This window comes from Spodoptera frugiperda, chromosome 14, assembly GCF_023101765.2.
Source record: "Spodoptera frugiperda isolate SF20-4 chromosome 14, AGI-APGP_CSIRO_Sfru_2.0, whole genome shotgun sequence".
Taxonomy (NCBI): Eukaryota; Metazoa; Arthropoda; class Insecta; order Lepidoptera; family Noctuidae; genus Spodoptera; species Spodoptera frugiperda.
Window position 1 is genome coordinate 4,910,359 of NC_064225.1, and position 19,654 is coordinate 4,930,012.

The 19,654-nt window shown below is 37.6% G+C and overlaps 1 protein-coding gene across 1 annotated transcript; it reads left to right on the top strand.

Moving 5' to 3' along the window:
- Positions 1-665: 665 nt before the first annotated feature.
- LOC126911355 (protein IMPACT-like) lies at positions 666-17,697 on the top strand. The gene is made up of 6 exons (XM_050698225.1): positions 666-692; positions 780-1,018; positions 8,652-8,793; positions 8,870-8,967; positions 17,217-17,423; positions 17,604-17,697. Exons 1-6 carry the CDS (start codon positions 666-668, stop codon positions 17,695-17,697), a joined length of 807 nt encoding a protein of 268 aa, XP_050554182.1.
- The last annotated feature ends 1,957 nt before the right edge of the window (positions 17,698-19,654 follow it).

A 19,654-nucleotide genomic window follows, 5' to 3' on the forward strand; every position in this document is an offset into this window, starting at 1 on the left:
AGGTTTTAAACCCGCACCTTCCTGCTTGAGAAGCGTCCTAGACATAAGAGCCACCATGACAAACCAAAAACTTCATCATCATCATCAAAAACCTGTAAGTGGCCACTACTGACCAAAGGCTTATTCTGGCACTAGAGAGCTAAATTTCGGTATTTGGTTTAATGTCCATATGAAGGGAAAATCGAAACAAATAAAATCTAGAACATCTGGTGATCCTGGTGAGGTAACGCAAGGACCTAACCAAACTGAAGCGGTATCAACATACCGGCTTTACAACACATACATATATTCATCGTAGTGGTCTCAGATTTTAGTCTCGCAGACGCGTGGGATTACTTATTGTCAGGCCTGCTTGACGATCACACAAAACACCATGAGTGCATGATCGTTCGATGCGATTTTTTCTAAATTTTCTTGATATTTTAAATGACCTCATTAGTAATTGACCCATTTCTAAAGACATCTAATTTATAAAATACTACGATAAGCTTAACGACGGTACTCCAAACTCTTTGCTCGTTAATGTGTACCGTAGTATATATAGTCGTAACTCATCGTTGATCCACACAGTCGTCCGTCGGTGGTCAGTCTTTGCTATCGAGTCTCTCTTGCTGAGTGAGCGAGTGCATATTCGTGACATTTCTTTCTTTAATTGTAACATCGTCATGGAAAACATTAATTTGTTAAAACAGGTAAGTTTCGCAAACTAAAAACCAAACTAAAATTGTATATTTTTCCAACTGTACTATTTATTTACACTATTTTCTGTTTTGTATTAGGGAGAAGAAAGAGAAGCGTTGGCTTCAATTTATGAAAAGGAGTTTCAAGCAGACAGCAGCAGTGGTACTGGGAGTTCCTACTGTATTAAGGTAACAGAGAGAAACAACGAAGCCGTCATACATGTGACAATGCCCCGAGACTACCCCTCGGAGTCGCCGCCTGTCTATGTACTATCTGCTCCGTGGATGGACAGGAAAACCAAGGAGAGACTCCACCGCTCCTTGGACCAAATATACAAGTGAGTATATATTTGAAGTAGCTTTTGTACTAATCCAAAGCTTGAATTTCCATAGTAGCATTTAGTGATTCTCATTAACATTTTATTTAATTTCCTATAACATTTTTTTTCAGCAAGCATAAAGGTGAAATTATAGTGTTCCGGTGGGTCGAAGAGATCCGCAACTTCTTGTTTTCCGTCGAGTCCAGACAAGAGCGAAACAAGAGAACAGAGAGAAAGAAAGTCAAATCTCGTCCCGATGAATATACAAAGGCGGTAAGATATTTTAGTACCTGCAGTGTTTGTTATATTGTTAGAGAAGTGAGTGACTAATGGTTTGTGCGATTTGCAGGCCGAGTGTCCAGACATCACCCACGGAGAGGTTATTACAGATAGGAAAAGTAGCTTCCAAGGACACGCAGCTCGAGTTGGTTCTGTAGATGATGTCAAGTAAGTACATAAAGTCAATTCAATTGCAATTTTCGTCAAAAAGTGATGATTTAAATACGTCGTTGAATATGTTTAACCAAACCATTTACTTTCAGAGCTGTGTTGTCCAAACTAAAAATGCATCGGAAGATTGTAAACGCGAAGCACAACATGGTGGCGTACCGCATAGAACACAGAACAGCCAAAGGTGTGGAAATAGTGCAGGGGTACGATGAAGACGGCGAGGCGCACGCCGGCGGCAGGTTGTTGCACCTCTTGCAGACCAACAACTGCCTGAATACTGCGGTGGTAGTGACGCGCTGGTGAGTTTCTGTTTTACTGTTTTATGTTCTTCTTTCGGTTTGTTACTCAATGAAGTAAAGAATTTATATTATAATGCGTTGAATGTTCTCGGCCCACGTATATGTACCTAGTTGAAGTGAGTTTATTGACTCGATGATTTGTTCCTGTTTTATTAAGTTGCTCGTCCTTGTTCCAGGTTCGGTGGCATACAAATAGGTGGCGACAGGTTCCGACACATCACCAACGCGGCGAAGCAAGCTATACAACAAGCGGGGCTGCTCAACAAAACTTAAATAAATCAATAAATAATTGTTCTTGTATAAAAGTATTTGATTTAATGTTACGGTATATCCTTTGTTAATTTTGTTGAGGAATAATTGCTTTACCACATCAACGTGAATAAATAAATGGCTAATTCTAATAAATAAGGTCTATGGTCCATGATTTTCTTAAATGCATACATATGTAGACCTAGTTGCTCCAGCATAACAACTTCCATTTATACCCATTTTCTCCTATTGACTAAATAAAATCCTGAGTTTTTGCCCTAATTAACCTAATTTCTTTAAGTTAATTAATTAAAATCAAACTGGTCTAGGAACACTTTATTCCAGTAACTAATCAAAAAGCTTGCGGTACTTGACTCCGCTTCGTTTTAGGTGTACATTATGATTTTTTAAATAACACGTAAATTACCATGCTGAACTAAAAAATGGCACCCCCACCCCAAACTCTTTCTTCGTCAGAGTTGGTTAGTGCATCTGCATTTACGGAGTAGTCAGTGTTTGCCTTGTCGTTGATACGAGCAGTCGCCTATCAGTGCACGGTCTACTAGTCTGTTGCTGAGTGAGAGTCGCAGTGTTTTAGTATTATCAAGAGTGAAGTGCACGTGATACTATTGTTTCAACAGTATCATTTAAAACAAGTAAACTTTTCAATTGTTGGAATTAGTCGACGTACATTTGTTTAAAATATAAAAACCTTTGTACAATACTATTAATATGGGTTACCAAATGGAAAATATTGTGGACCAAATCGCAAAATGCGTCCAGAACAGTACTAAAATTCAAAGCACTGAGGAAGAACTCAGACAGTCCGGCGAAAATATTAAACGGATTGAGGTAATTGCGGAGAAAATACTTAAGGCGACTAAAAGTACACCAAAACCTGGCATGGTATCAGTCAGAGCTGATACTACTAAATCCCAGCCCAACTTGAAGTTCGGAGTCTCTGATGCAGAAAAGGAACTGTGCAGAGAATTCTTTGAGCGGCTCAAGTTACCGACGGCAGACATACAAGTTGAGGTTGTAGTAGCAGTGGCGACGGGTATCTCAGTTGCATTGCAACTATTTGAAGAGATATAAAATTAAATAGGAAATTTCTTTATGTAATGTTTAAGTATAATTATTGTATATATTATTAAATATTCTATTATTGTATTGTATAAATTAATATTGTATATTTTCTAAGGTTAGAATAATTATAGTTGATATGTATTATTTACCTAATGATTGATGTGGATATAGTTTTTGTAACCATAAGTTTTAGTGTTAGTTTTAAGATAAGTGTAGTTATAAATGTAAGTAAAATAAAACATGTCATTATTAAAAAAATATTTTTTTATCTATTTATATTTTTTAGTTTAAATTGTGGTAACTTTTTAAGTGTAAACTTGAATTAGTAAATAAAAAATACCTCTTAAAAACAAAAGGTGATTTATTTTTTCCCACACATAAAAAAACACAATCTCTGCCCTTATCTCTTGGCAGTAGTAAGAAACTACAGAGTGGTAAATAATAACGGCTAGTCGTAACCAAAGGAGACCTTCATCCATCCTCTCAAGGTGTCGAAATGTTTTTATGTACAGACCTTAAAATGGCAAACAAAAAAAAAATAGGTGTGAACAAGCATAGGTCACTGCACCACTAAATCAAATTGGGTAAGATTTTATACAAACATTCTTTGAGACTCGATAATAATATGGAATAGTTCTTATCGTGGAAATTCCACAAGAACAAACCATTTCAGGTTTCAAACCCGCACCCTCCTGAATAAAATGCGTCTTAAATCGTCCGAGCCACCACGACAAAGCAAAAATCTTTATCATCAGCCTGTAAGTGGCCACTGCTGACCAAAGGCCTCTTCTCGCACTCGAGAGCTATTGGTAGAGATAGGGTTTATTGTCCATATAAAGGGAAACTTGAAACAAGGATACATATAAATCTAAAACATCTGGTGGAAACGCTAAATCCAAACCAAACTGTTAGAGGTATCAATATACCGGCTTTACAACACATATTCATCGTAGTGAATCTCAGCTTCAAGTCTCACAGACGCATGGGATTACTTATTGTAAGGCCTGCTTGACGATCACACAAAACACCACAAGAGAATGATCCTTCGAAATGATTTTTCGTAAATTTTCTCGATATTTTAAATGACCGCATTAGTAATAGGGTATTATCCTACTAGTCAAATTCAATACTTTTATCGAAATGTCAAAAACGTTACTTTTCTATGAATTTTGTATGACATTGCAAATTATGACGTCATAGTTTTTTTGCGTCAAATAGCATACTTATTACGCAAAAAATAGCAAGAAAAATTAAATAAATAACTATATCGTCAAATGAATGAATGAAAATACGATTATTTTGGGATATTTTATTATATTAAAATATCAAAATAATTTATTTTTTACCTAGCAAACTACCCAATTGTCCCCATTTTCTACAGATATTTAATTTGTAAAATACTACAATAAGCTTAACGACGGTACTCCAAACTCTTTGGTCGTTAATGTGTACCGTAGTATATATAGTCGTAACTCATCGTTGATCCGCACAGTCGTCCGTCTGTGGTCAGTCTTTGCTATCGAGTTTTTCTTGCTGAGTGAGCGAGTGCATATTTGTGACATTTCTTTCTATAATTGTAACATCGTCATGGAAAACATTAATTTGTTAAAACAGGTGAGTTTTGAAAACTGTAAACCAAAGTAATGTACAATTTACATTTTTCCAATCGTACTATTTATTTACTCTATTTTCTGTTCTGTATTAGAGAGAAGAAAAAGAAGCGTTGGCTTCAATTTATGAAAAGGAGTTTGAAGCAGACAGCAGCAGTGGTACTGGGAGTTCCTACTGTATTAAGATAACAGAGAGAAACAACGAAGCCGTCATACATGTGACAATGCCCCGAGACTACCCCTCGGAGTCGCCGCCTGTCTATGTACTGTCTGCTCCGTGGATGGACAGGAAAACCAAGGAGAGACTCCACCGCTCCTTGGACCAAATATACAAGTGAGTATATGTTTGAAGTAGCTATTGCACTAATCCAAAACTTGAGTTTCCATGGTAGCATTTAGTGATTCTGATTCACTCATTTTATTTAATGTCCTATGATATTTTTTTCAGCAAGCATAAAGGTGAAATTATAGTGTTCCGGTGGGTCGAAGAGATCCGCAACTTCTTGTTTTCCGTCGAGTCCAGACAAGAGCGAAACAAGAGAACAGAGAGAAAGAAAGTCAAATCTCGTCCCGATGAATATACAAAGGCGGTAAGATATTTCAGTACCTGCAGTGTTTATTATATTGTTAGAGAAGTGAGTGACTAATGGTTTGTGCGATTTGCAGGCAGAGTGTCCAGACATCACCCACGGAGAGGTTATTACAGATAGGAAAAGTAGCTTCCAAGGACACGCAGCTCGAGTTGGTTCTGTAGATGATGTCAAGTAAGTAAACAAGTACCTAGTCGCACCGCTTGTCTAATTCATAACGTCAATTCAATTGAAATACGTTGTTGAATATGTTTAACTAAACCATTTATTTTCAGAGCTGTGTTGACCAAACTGAAGATGCATCGGAAGATTGTAAACGCGAAGCACAACATGGTGGCGTACCGCATAGAACACAGAACAGCCAAAGGTGTGGAAATAGTGCAGGGGTACGATGAAGACGGCGAGGCGCACGCCGGCGGCAGGTTGTTGCACCTCTTGCAGACCAACAACTGCCTGAATACTGCGGTGGTAGTGACGCGCTGGTGAGTTTCTGTTTCACTGTTTTATGTTCTTCCTTCGGTTTGTTACTCAATGAAATAAAGAATTTATATTATAATGCGTTGACTGAATGTTCTCGGCCCACGTATATGTACCTAGTTGAAGTGAGTTTATTGACTCGATGGTTTGTTCCTGTTTTATTAAGTTGCTCGTCCTTGTTCCAGGTTCGGCGGCATACAAATAGGTGGCGACAGGTTCCGACACATCACCAACGCGGCGAAGCAAGCTATACAGCAAGCGGGGCTGCTTAACAAAACTTAATATAAATAAAGCAATTATTGTTTTTATATAAAAGTATTTGATTTAATGTAAGTTAATTAATTAAAATCAATCTGGTCTTGGAAGAGTTTATTTCAGTAACTAATTTAAAAGCTTGTGGTACTTGACTCCGCTTCGTTATAGCTGTACATTATGATTTTTTAAATAACACATAAATTACCACATGCTTGAGCTCAAAAATGGCACCCCCACTCCAAACTCTTTTTTCCGTGGAGTTGGTTAGTGCATTCACGGAGTAGTCAGTGTTTGCCTTGTCGTTGATACGAGCAGTCGCCTATCAGTGCACGGTCTACAGTCTGTTGCTGAGTGAGAGTCGCAGTGTTTTAATATTGTCAAGAGTGAAGTGCACGTGATACTATTGTTTCAAGAGTATCATTTAAAACAAGTGAAATTTTCTGTTGTTGGAATTAGTCGCCACATAATTGTACAAAAAATCATTTATACAATACTATAACTATGGGTTACCAAATGGAAATGATTGTGGACCAAATCGCAAAATGCGTCCAAAACAATAATAAAATTAAAACCACTGAGGAAGAACTCAGACAGTCCGGCGAAAATATTAAACGGATTGAGGTAATTGCGGAGAAAATCCTCAAAGCCACTAAGTCACGGCCCAACTTGAAATTTGGAGTCTCTGATGCAGACAAGGAACTGTGCAGAGAATTCTTTGAGCGGCTCAAGTTACCAACGGCAGACATACAAGTTGAGGTTGTAGTAGCAGTGGCGACGGGTATCTCTGTTGCATTGCAACTGTTCGAAGAGATATAAAACTTCTTTATATAACGTTTAAATATTATTATTGTATAAATAAATTATGTATATTCTATTATTGTATTGTATAAATTAATATTGTGTATTATGTAAGGTTAGAATAATTGTATTTGATATTTATGTATTATTTACCTAATGATTGATGTAGATATATTTTTGTAACCATAAGTTTTTAGTGTTAGTTTTAAGATTAGTGTTGTTATAAATGTAAGTAAAATTAACAATGCTATTATTAAAAATGTATTCTTTTATATCTGTTTAAATTTTCTAGTTTAAATTGTAGATATTTTTGAAGTGTAAACTTGAAGTAGTGAATAAAAATATCTCTTAAAACAAAAGGTGATTTTTTTTACCAAATTCTTTTCCATGACATAAAAAAACACAATGTCTGCCCTTGTCTCTTGGCAGTAGTAAGAAACTACAGAGTGGTAAATAATAACGGCTGGTGGTAACCAAAGGAGTCGTGGAGAGGAAAGCTAGGTATTTTAAGGCTGGTTTCTACCTTCATCCATCCTTTCAACATACCCAAATGTTTTAATATTCAGATCTTAAAACGGCAAACAAAAAAATTGGTGTATACAAGCATAGGTCACTGCACCACTAAATCAAATTGGGTGAGATTTCGTACAAAGATTGTTTGAGACTCGATAATAGTATAGCATAGTTCTTTACGTGGAAACTTCACAAGAACAAAGCATTTCAGGTTTTAAACCCGCACCCTTCTGAATAAGATGCGTCCCTGACATCCAAGCAACTATGGCAAACCAAAAACTTCATCATCGTTATTATCATCAACAGCCTGTAAGTGGCCAAAGGCTTATTCTGGCACTAGAGAGCTAAAATTAGGTATTTAGTTTATTGTCCATATGAAAGGGAAAATGTAAATCTAGAATATCTGGTGATCCTGATGAGGTAACGCAAGAACCTATCCAAACTGTTAGCGGTATCAACATACAGGCTTTACAATACATATTACCATATCGGGTCTCAGCTTCAAGTCTTCCAGACGCGTGGGATTACTTATTGTTAGGCCTGCTTGACGATCTCACAAAACACCACGTCTGAACAATTCCTTCCTTCGAAATGATTTTTCGTTAATTTCCTCGATAGTTTAAATGTCCTCATTAGTAACTGACCCATTACTAAATATATGTAATTTGTAAAATACTACAATAAGCTTAACGACGGTACTCCAAACTCTTCGGTCGTTAATGTGTACCGTAGTATATATAGTCGTAACTCATCGTTGATCCGCACAGTCGTCTGTCGGTGGTCAGTCTTTGCTATCGAGTCTCTCTTGCTGAGTGAGCGAGTGCATATTTATAACATTTCTTTCTATAATTGTATCATGGAAAACATTAATTTGTTAAAACAGGTGAGTTTCGCAAACTGTAAACCGAACTAAAATTGTACATTTTTCAAACCGTACTATTTATTTACTCAATTTTCTGTTCTGTATTAGGCAGAAGAAAGAGAAGCGTTGGCTTCAATTTATGAAAAGGAGTTTCAAGTAGACAGCAGCAGTGGTACTGGAAGTTCCTACTGTATTAAGGTGTCAGAGAGAAATAACGAAGCCGTCATACATCTGACAATGCCCCGAGACTACCCCTCGGAGTCGCCGCCTGTCTATGTACTATCTGCTCCGTGGATGGACAGGAAAACCAAGGAGAGACTCCACCGCTCCTTGCACCAAATATACAAGTGAGTATATATTTTAAGTAGCTATTGTACTAATCCAAAACTTGAGTTTCCATAGTAGCATTTCGTAATTCTCATTTACATTTTATTTAATGTCCTATATACTATGTTTTTTCAGCAAGCATAAAGGTGAAATTATAGTGTTCCGGTGGGTCGAAGAGATCCGCAACTTCTTGTTTTCCGTCGAGTCCAGACAAGAGCGAAACAAGAGAACAGAGAGAAAGAAAGTTAAATCTCGTCCCGATGAATATACAAAGGCGGTAAGATATTTCAGTACCTGCAGTGATAATTATATTGTTAGAGAAGTGAGTGACTAATGGTTTGTGCGATTTGCAGGCAGAGTGTCCAGACATCACACACGGAGAGGTTATCACAGATAGGAAAAGTAGCTTCCAAGGACACGCAGCTCGAGTTGGTTCTGTAGATGATGTCAAGTAAGTAAACAAGTACATAGTCGCACCGCTTGTCTAATTTGTAACGTCAAATTCAAAAAGTGATGATTTAAATACGTCGTTGAATATGTTTAACCAAACCATTTACTTTCAGAGCTGTGTTGACCAAGCTGAAGATGCACCGAAAGATTATAAACGCGAAGCACAACATGGTGGCGTACCGCATAGAACACAGAACAGCCAAAGGTGTGGAAATAGTGCAGGGGTACGATGAAGACGGCGAGGCGCACGCCGGCGGCAGGTTGTTGCACCTCTTGCAGACCAACAACTGCCTGAATACTGCGGTGGTAGTGACGCGCTGGTGAGTCTCTGTTTCACTGTTTTATGTTCTTCTTTCGGTTTGTTACTCAATGAAGTAAAGAATTTATATTATAATGCGTTGACTGAATGTTCTCGGTCCACGTATATGTACCTAGTTGAAGTGAGTTTATTGACTCGATGGTTTGTTCCTGTTTTATTAAGTTGCTCGTCCTTGTTCCAGGTTCGGTGGCATACAAATAGGTGGCGACAGGTTCCGACACATCACCAACGCGGCGAAGCAAGCTATACAACAAGCGGGGCTGCTCAACAAAACTTGATATAAATAAATAAATAATTGTTCTTGTATAAAAGTATTTGATTTAATGTTATTGTATATTCTATGTTACTTTCGTTGAGGAATAATTGCTTTATCACAGCAACGTGAAAAATTAAATGAATAATTCTAATAAATAAGGTCAATGCTCCATGATTTTCTTAAATGCATACATATCTAGATCTAGTTAGTGGGTATAAATGCTCCAGCATAAAAACTTCCATTTTTTCCCATTTTCTCCTATTGACTAAACTCCTGAGTTTTTTGCCTTAATGAACTTAATTTCCTTAAGTTAATTAATTGAAATCAAACTGGTCTAGGAACAGTTTATTCTAGTAACTAATCAAAAAGCTTACGGTACTTGACTCCGCTTCGTTATAGGTATACATTATGATTTTTTAAATAACACGTAAATTACCACACTGTGTAAGCTCAAAAATGGCACCCCCACTCCAAACTCTTTCTTCGTCAGAGTTGGTTAATGCATCTGCATTCACGGAGTAGTCAGTGTTTGCCTTGTCGTTGATACGAGCAGTCGTTTATCAGTGGTTCGTCTACAAGTCTGTTGCCGAGTGAGAGTCGCAGTGTTTTAATATTATCAAGACTGAAGTGCACGTGATACTATTGTTTCAAGAGTATCATTTAAAACAAGTGAACTTTTCGGTTGTGGGAATTAATCGACGCACCTTGGCATAAAACATAAAAATCTTGATACAATATAACTATGGGTTACCAAATGGAAATGATTGTGGACCAAATTGCAAAATGCGTCCAAAATAATGATAAAATTCAAAGCACTGAGGAAGAACTAAGACAGTCCGGCGAAAACATTAAACGGGTTGAGGTAATTGCGGAGAAAATCCTCAAGGCCACTAAGTCACGGCTCAACTTGAGCTTTGGAGTCTCTGATGCAGACAAGGAACTGTGCAGAGAGTTCTTTGAGCGGTTCAAGTTACCAACGGCAGACATACAAGTTGAGGTTGTAGTAGCAGTGGCGACGGGTATCTCCGTTGCATTGCAGCTGTTCGAGGAAATGTAAAGTGAAATAGAAAACTTATTTATAAAATGTTTAAATATATTTTTGTATTGTATAAATTAATATTGTGTATTTTATTAGGTTAGACGTAAGTTTTTAGTGTTAGTTTTCAGATTAATGTAGTTATTTATAGTTATAGTGTAGTTAGTAATATAAGTAAATTGTATAAGTAAAATAAAAAATGCTATTATTAAAATTTTTATCTATTTCTAGTTATTGTTAATATTTTTACGTATAAACTTGAATTTGTTAATAATAAATACCTCATAAAAATAAAATGGAGATTTCTTTTCTTCCCCACATTGTTTCCCATGACTTAATAAAACACAATCTCTGCCCTTGCCTCTTGGGAGTAGTAAGAAACTACAGAGTGGTAAATAATAACGGCTAGTCGTAACCAAAGGAGTTGTGGAAAGGAAAGCTAGGTATTTTAAGGCTGGGTTTCTAACCTAAAATAAATAGACCATAAAATGGCAAACAAAAAAAATGTGTGTACGAGCACTGCACCACTAAATCAAATTGGATGAAATTTCGTTAAAAGATTGTTGAAGACTCCATAATAAAATGAAATAATTCTTATCATGGCAATTCCACGAGAACAAAGCATTTCAGGTTTCAAACCCGCACCCTCCTGAATAAGAAGCGTCTTAAATCTTCTATAGTAATCGAGCCACTACGACAAAGCAAAAATCTTCATCATCAACAGCCTGTAAGTGGCCACTGCTGACCAAAGGCCTCTTCTCGCACTCGAGAGCTGAAATTCGGTACTGTATTGGGTTTATTGTCCATATGAAGGGAAACTCGAAACAAGGATAAATGTAAATCTAGAATATCTGGTGGAAACGCTAGATCCCAACCAAATTGTTAGAGGTATCAATATACCGGCTTTACATCACATATATTTAGCGTAGTGAATCTCAGCTCTCACAGACGCGTGGGATTACATATTGTGAAGCCTGCTTGACGAGCACACAAAACTCCACGTGTGAATGAATCCTTTGAAACGATTTTTCGTATATTTCTCAATATTTTAAATAACCTCATTAGTAATTGACCCATTTCTAAAGACATTTAATTTGTAAAATACTACAATAAACTTAACGACGGCACTCCAAACTCTTTGCTCGTTAATGTGTACCGTAGTATATATAGTCGTAACTCATCGTTGATCCGCACAGTCGTCTTTCGGTCTTTGCTATCGAGCCTCTCTTGCTAAGTGAGCAACTGCATATTTTTGTAACATTTCTTTCTATAATTGTGACACCGTCATGGCAAACATTAATTTGTTAAAACAGGTGAGTTTCGCAAACTGTAAACCAAACTACTAACTACCAAACAAAGTGTGTGAGAGCCATGCTTCGGTACGAATGGGCCGGCTCGACCGGAGTAATACCACGGCCTCACAGAAAACCGACGTGAAACAACGCTTGCGTTGTGTGAGTGAGGTTACCGGAGGCCCAATTCCCCCTTCCCAATCTTCCCCATCCCCATTCCCGAACAACAACCCTTAAATTCCTAACTCCCAAAAAGCCGGTAACGCACTTGTAAAGCCTCTGGTGTTTCAAGTGTCCATGGGCGGCGGCGATTGCTTACCATCAGGTAATACGTCTGCTTGATTACCGGCAAGTCCCATAAAAAATAAATAAAAAACTAAAATTGAATTTTTTTTCAACCGTACTATTTATTTACTATATTTTCTCTTCTGTATTAGGGAGAAGAAAGAGAAGCGTTAGCTTCAATTTATGAAAAGGAGTTTCAAGCAGACAGCAGCAGTGGTACTGGGAGTTCCTACTGTATTAAGGTAACAGAGAGAAACAACGAAGCCGTCATACATGTGACAATGCCCCGAGACTACCCCTCGGAGTCGCCGCCTGTCTATGAACTATCTGCTCCGTGGATGGACAGGAAAACCAAGGAGAGACTCCACCGCTCCTTGGACCAAATATACAAGTGAGTATATATTTGAAGTAGCTATTGCACTAATCCAAAACTTGAGTTTTCATAGCAGCATTTAGTGAATCTCATTTACATTTTATTTAATGTCCTATACTATGTTTTTCAGGAAGCATAAAGGTGAAATTATAGTGTTCCGGTGGGTCGAAGAGATTCGCCACTTCTTGTTTTCCGTCGAGTCCAGACAAGAGCGAAACAAGAGAACAGAGAGAAAGAAAGTCAAATCTCGTCCCGATGAATATACAAAGGCGGTAAGATATTTCAGTACCTGCAGTGTTTATTATATTGTTAGAGAAGTGAATGACTAATGGTTTGTGCGATTTGCAGGCAGAGTGTCCAGACATCACCCACGGAGAGGTCATCACAGATAGGAAAAGTAGCTTTCAAGGACACGCAGCTCGAGTTGATTCTGTAGATGATGTCAAGTAAGTAGAGAAGTACCTAGTCGCACCGCTTGTCAATTCAATTACAATTTTAATGATTTAAATACGTCGTTGAATATGTTTAACCAAACCATTTATTTTCAGAGCTGTGCTGACCAAACTCAAAATGCATCGGAAAATTATAAACGCGAAGCACAACATGGTGGCGTACCGCATAGAACACAGAACAGCCAAAGGTGTGGAAATAGTGCAGGGGTACGATGAAGACGGCGAGGCGCACGCCGGCGGCAGGTTGTTGCACCTCTTGCAGACCAACAACTGCCTGAATACTGCGGTGGTAGTGACGCGCTGGTGAGTTTCTGTTTCACTGTTTTATGTTCTTCTTTCGGTTTGTTACTCAATGAAGTAAATAATTTATATTATAATGCGTTGACCGAATGTTCTCGGCCCACGTATATGTACCTAGTTGTAGTGAGTTTATTGACTCGATGGTTTGTTCCTGTTTTATTAAGTTGCTCGTCCTTGTTCCAGGTTCGGTGGCATACAAATAGGTGGCGACAGGTTCCGACACATCACCAACGCGGCGAAGCAAGCTATACAACAAGCGGGGCTGCTTAACAAAACTTGATATTAATTAATAAATAATTGTTTTTTAAATAAAAGTATTTGATTTAATGTTACGGTATATATCCTATGTTATTTCGTTGAGGAATAATTGCTTAATCACGTCAACGTGATTAAATAAATGACTATTTCTAATAAATAAGGTCAAAGGTCCATGATTTTCTTAAACGCATACATATCTAGAACTAGTTGCTCCAGCATAACAACTTCTATTTATTCTCATTTGTTCCTATTCACTAAATAAAATCCTGAGATTTTTGCCTTAATTAACCTAATTTTCTTAAATTAATTAATTAAAATCAAACTGGTCTAGGAACAGTTTATTTGAGCAACTAATCAAAAAGCTTACGGTACTTGACTCCGCTTCGTTATAGGTGTACATTATGATTTTTTAAATAACACGTAAATTACCACATACTTGAGCTCAATAATGGCACCCCCACCCCAAACTCTTTCTTCGTCAGAGTTGGTTAGTGTATCTCCATTCACGAAGCAGTCAGTGTTTGCCTTGTCGTTGATACGAGCAGTCGCCTATCAGTGGTCGGTCTACAAGTCTGTTGCTGAGTGAGAGTCGCAGTGTTTTAGTATTATCAAGAGTGAAGTGCACGTGATACTATTGTTTCAAGAGTATCATTTAAAACAAGTGAACTTTTCGGTTGTGGGAATTATTCGACGTGCATTTGTTTAAAATATAAAAACCTTTGTACAATACTATTAATATGGGTTGCCAAATGGAAAATATTGTGGACCAAATCGCAAAATGTATCCAAAATAGTAATGAAATTCAAAGTACTGAGGAAGAACAAAGACAGTCAGCCGCAAACATTAAAAGGATTGAGGAAATTGCAGCGAAAATTCTCAAAGCTACTAAGTCACGGCCCAACTTGAAGTTTGGAGTCTCTGATGCAGACAAGGAACTGTGCAGAGAATTCTTTGAGCGTCTCAAGTTACCGACGGCAGACATACAAGTTGAGGTTGTAGTTGCAGTGGCGACGGGTATCTCCGTTGCATTGCAACTGTTTAAAGAGATATGATGTGAATTAGGAAATCTCTTTATGTAATGTTTAAGTATAATTATTGTATTGTATAAATTAATATTGTATATTCTATAAGGTTGGACTAATTATAGTTGATATGTATTATTTACCTAATTATTGATGTACATATAGTTTTTGTAACCATAAGTTTTTCGTGTTAGTTTTAAGACTAGTGTTGTTATAAATGTAAGTAAAATTAACAATGCTATTATTAAAAATGTATTCTTTTATATCTGTTTAAATTGTGGATATTTTTTAAGTGGTTACTTGAAGTAATGAATAAAAATATCTCTTAAAAACAAAAGGTGATTTCTTTTTTTACCAAATTCTTTTCCATGTTATTAAAAAAACACAATGTCTGCCCTTGTATTTTGGGAGTAGTAAGTAAGAAACTACCGAGTGGTAAATAATAACGGCTAACCAAAGGAGTCGTGGAGAGGAAAGCTAGGTAATTTATGGCTGGTTTCTACCTTTATCCATCCTCTTAACATACCCAAATGTTTTTTTATGTACAGACCTTAAAATGGCAAACAAAAAAATTTGTGTGTACGAGCATAGGTCACTGCACCACTAAATCAAATTGGGTGAGGTTCCAACTGGAATTGCGCAATCGTTTTGCCACACTTGACACAGCGGCAGACTCACTGGACGAGTGGTGGAACCGCATTAAAGTGGCCATCAGCTCCATCGTCTTAGGGCACAAAACGACTCACTCACAAGAGGACTGTATGTCTCACAACGCTCCCATGTGCCTTCATCTGAAACTTCTTGAGACTCACAACGAGCTATTGCTATTCGAACCGGCTTTAACGCACAATACCGTTAAAAACGCAGGGAAATTTACCGCAGTATCCGCAGGGATAGGCGACAGTCGGCGGACGGTATTGCTGATCGTGCTCAACAGGCCGCAAACACCACCAATCTGAAGGAATTATACCACGCGACTAAATCGTTGGGAGGTGACAGCAAGTCTAAGAGGAAGAAGTCTCTGAAGTCATGAACAAAAGAACAGCTGGCACATTGGCGTGAACACTTTGAAGAGATCTTCCGCTTATCAGTTACAGCGTCACCTGATGCACTAAATATTTATCTTACACCACTGCGGCTACTTGATATTGACATAGAACCACCGTCAGCCTCGGAAGTGGCTAAAGCAGCCCGCTCTCTTTACACAGCACCAGGACTCGACCTAATTACAGCAGAAATGCTACGAACTGATTCATCCTCCGCCGTCAAAGTTCTGAAGCATCTTATTAAGAAGATTTGGACCCAGAAGAGTTAGTTTCACGCAGCTGAGACCGGTTTGGCAGTCACGGAAGCTGACCCGAAGGATTAAGCCCGAATCTTCGGGTCCAATGTAATTTCTGCACCGCCTTACAAACGCGCTGACAAGGCGCGTGGGATTACATATTGGAAGACTTACTTGACGAGAACAAATCATTTCATCACGTGGTGCAAATCACCACGTGTGTATGATCTTTCGAAACGATTTTTCGGTAATTTTCTCGATTTTTAAGTGACCTCATTAGTAAAGACATTTAATTTGTAAAATACTACAATAAGCTTAACGACGGTACTCCAAACTCTTTGCTTGTTAATGTGGTCCGTAGTAAATAATATAGAGTCGTAACTCATCGTTGATCCGCACAGTTGTCAGTCGGTGGTCAGTCTTTGCTATCGAGTCTCTCTTGCTGAGTGAGCGAGTAATAATTCGTAACATTACTTTCTATAATTGTAACATCGTCATGGAAAACATTAATTTGTTAAAACAGGTGAGTTTTGCAAACTGTAAACCAAAGTTAAATTGTACATTTTTCCAATCGTACTATTTATTAACTCCATTTTCTTTTCTGGATTAGGGAGAAGAAAGAGAAGCGTTAGCTTCAATTTATGAAAAGGAGTTTCAAGCAGACAGCAGCAGTGGTACTGGGAGTTCCTACTGTATTAAGGTAACAGAGAGAAACAACGAAGCCGTCATACATGTGACAATGCCCCGAGACTACCCCTCGGAGTCGCCGCCTGTCTATGTACTATCTGCTCCGTGGATGGACAGGAAAACCAAGGAGAGACTCCACCGCTCCTTGGACCAAATATACAAGTGAGTATATATTTGAAGTAGCTATTGCATTAATCCAACACTTGAATTTCCATAGTAGCATTTAGTAATTCTCATTTACATTTTATTTAATGTCCTATAATATTTGTTTCAGCAAGCATAAAGGTGAAATTATAGTGTTTCGGTGGGTCGAAGAGATCCGCAACTTCTTGTTTTCCGTCGAGTCCAGACAAGAGCGAAACAAGAGAACAGAGAGAAAGAAAGTCAAATCTCGTCCCGATGAATATACAAAGGCGGTAAGATATTACAGTACCTGCAGTGTTTGTTACATTGTTAGAGAAGTGAGTGACTAATGGTTTGTGCGATTTGCAGGCAGAGTGTCCAGACATCACCCACGGAGAGGTCATTACAGATCGGAAAAGTAGCTTCCAAGGACACGCAGCTCGAGTTGGTTCTGTAGATGATGTAAAGTAAGTAGAGAAGTACCTAGTCGCACCGCTTGGCAAATTCAATTGCAATTTTCGTCAAAAAGTGATAATTTGATGATAACCAAACCATTTGTTTCTAGAGCTGTGTTGACCAAACTGAAGATGCATCGGAAGATTGTAAACGCGAAGCACAACATGGTGGCGTACCGCATAGAACACAGAACAGCCAAAGGTGTGGAAATAGTGCAGGGGTACGATGAAGACGGCGAGGCGCACGCCGGCGGCAGGTTGTTGCACCTCTTGCAGACCAACAACTGCCTGAATACTGCGGTGGTAGTGACGCGCTGGTGAGTTTCTGTTTCACTGTTTTATGTTCTTCTTTCGGTTTGTTACTCAATGAAGTAAAGTATTTATATTATAATGCGTTGACTGAATGTTCTCGGTCCACGTATATGTACCTAGTTGAAGTGAGTTTATTGACTCGATGGTTTGTTCCTGTTTTATTAAGTTGCTCGTCCTTGTTCCAGGTTCGGCGGCATACAAATAGGAGGCGACAGGTTCCGACACATCACCAACGCGGCGAAGCAAGCTATACAACAAGCGGGGCTGCTCCAAAAATGACATAAAATTTTACTATAGCACAGTCATTATAACGTCCTGATAATTTAACTTAATAAATAAATATAAATAAATGATTGTTTTTGTATAAAAGTATTTGATTTAATGTTACGGTTTATCCTATGTAACTTTCGTTGAGGAATAATTGCTTTACCACATTAACGTGATGAAATAAATTACTAATTCTAATAAAGAAGGTCAATGGTCCATGATGTTTTTAAATGCATACATATCAAGACCTAGTTGCTCCAGTATAACAACTTCCATTTATTCCCATTTGTTCCTATTCACTAAATAAAATCCTGAGATTTTTGCCTTAATTAACCTACTTTTCTTAAATTAATTAATTAAAATAAAATCAAATTGGTCTAGGAACAGTTTATTCCAGTAACTAATCAAAAAGCTTACGGTACTTGACTCCGCTTCGGTATAGGCGTACATTACGATTTTTTAAATAACACGTAAATTACCACATGCTTGAGCTCAAAAATGGCACCCCTACCCCAAACTCTTTCTTCGTCAGAGTTGGTTAGTGCATCTGCATTCCCGGAGCAGTCAGTGTTTGCCTTGTCGTTGATACGAGCAGTCGCCTATCAGTGTACGGTCTACAAGTCTGTTGCCGAGTGAGAGTCTCAGTGTTTTAATATTATCAAGATTGAAGTGCACGTGATACTATTGTTTCAAGAGTATCATTTAAAACAAGTGAACTTTTCGGTTGTGGGAATTAATCGACGCACCTTGGCATAAAACATAAAAATCTTGATACAATATAACTATGGGTTACCAAATGGAAAATATTGTGGACCAAATCGCAAAATGCGTCCAGAACAGTACTAAAATTCAAAGTACTGAGGAAGAACTCAGACAGTCCGCCGCAAATATTAAACGGATTGAGGTAATTGCGGAGAAAATCCTCAAAGCCACTAAGTCACGGCCCAACTTGAAGTTTGGAGTCTCTGATGCAGACAAGAAACTGTGCAGAGAATTCTTTGAGCGGCTCAAGTTACCGACGGCAGACATACAAGTTGAGGTTGTGGTAGCAGTGGCGACGGGTATCTCTGTTGCATTGCAACTGTTCGAAGAAATATAAAATGATATTGATATAGAAAACTTATTTATGTATTATTTAAATATTATATAATTATGTATTGTATAAATTAATATTGTAAATTTTATAAGGTTAGACTAATTATACTTGATATTTATGTATTATTTACCTAATGATTGATGTAGATATATTTTTGTAATCATAAGTTTTTAGTGTTAGTTTTAAGACTAGTGTAAGTAAAATAAAAAAATGTTATTATGAAAAATGTATTTTTTTATATCTATCTACATTTCCTAGTTTAAATTGTGGATATTTTTGAAGTGTAAACTTGAATTAGTCAATAAAAAATACCTCTTAAAAACAAAAAGTGATTTATTTTTTTCCCTCATTATTTTCCATTACATAAAAAAACACAATCTCTGCCCTGTCTCTTGGGAGTAGTAAGAAACTATAAAGTGGCAAATAGCTTTAACGACTGGTGTCAACCGAAAGAGTCGTGGAAAGGAAAGCTAGGTATTTTACGGCTTGGCTTATTTTACCTTTATCCTTCCTCTCAACATACGCAAATGTTTTAACATACAGGCCTTAAAATGACAAACAAAAAAAAAAAAAAGATAGGCGTGTACGAGCATAATTTACTACAAAACTAAATCAATTTGGGCGAGATTTCGCACAATGATTATTTGAGACTCGATAAAAGTATAAAATAGATTTTATCGTGGAAATTCCACAAGAACAACGCATTTCAGGTTTCAAACCCGCACCCTCCTGAATAAGAAGCGTCTTAAATCTTCTATAATAATCGAGCCACCACGACAATGCCAAAAGCTTCATCATCAACAGCCTGTAAGTGGCCACTGCTGACCAAAGGCTTATTCTGGCTAAAATTCAATAATTGGTTTAAGGTTCATA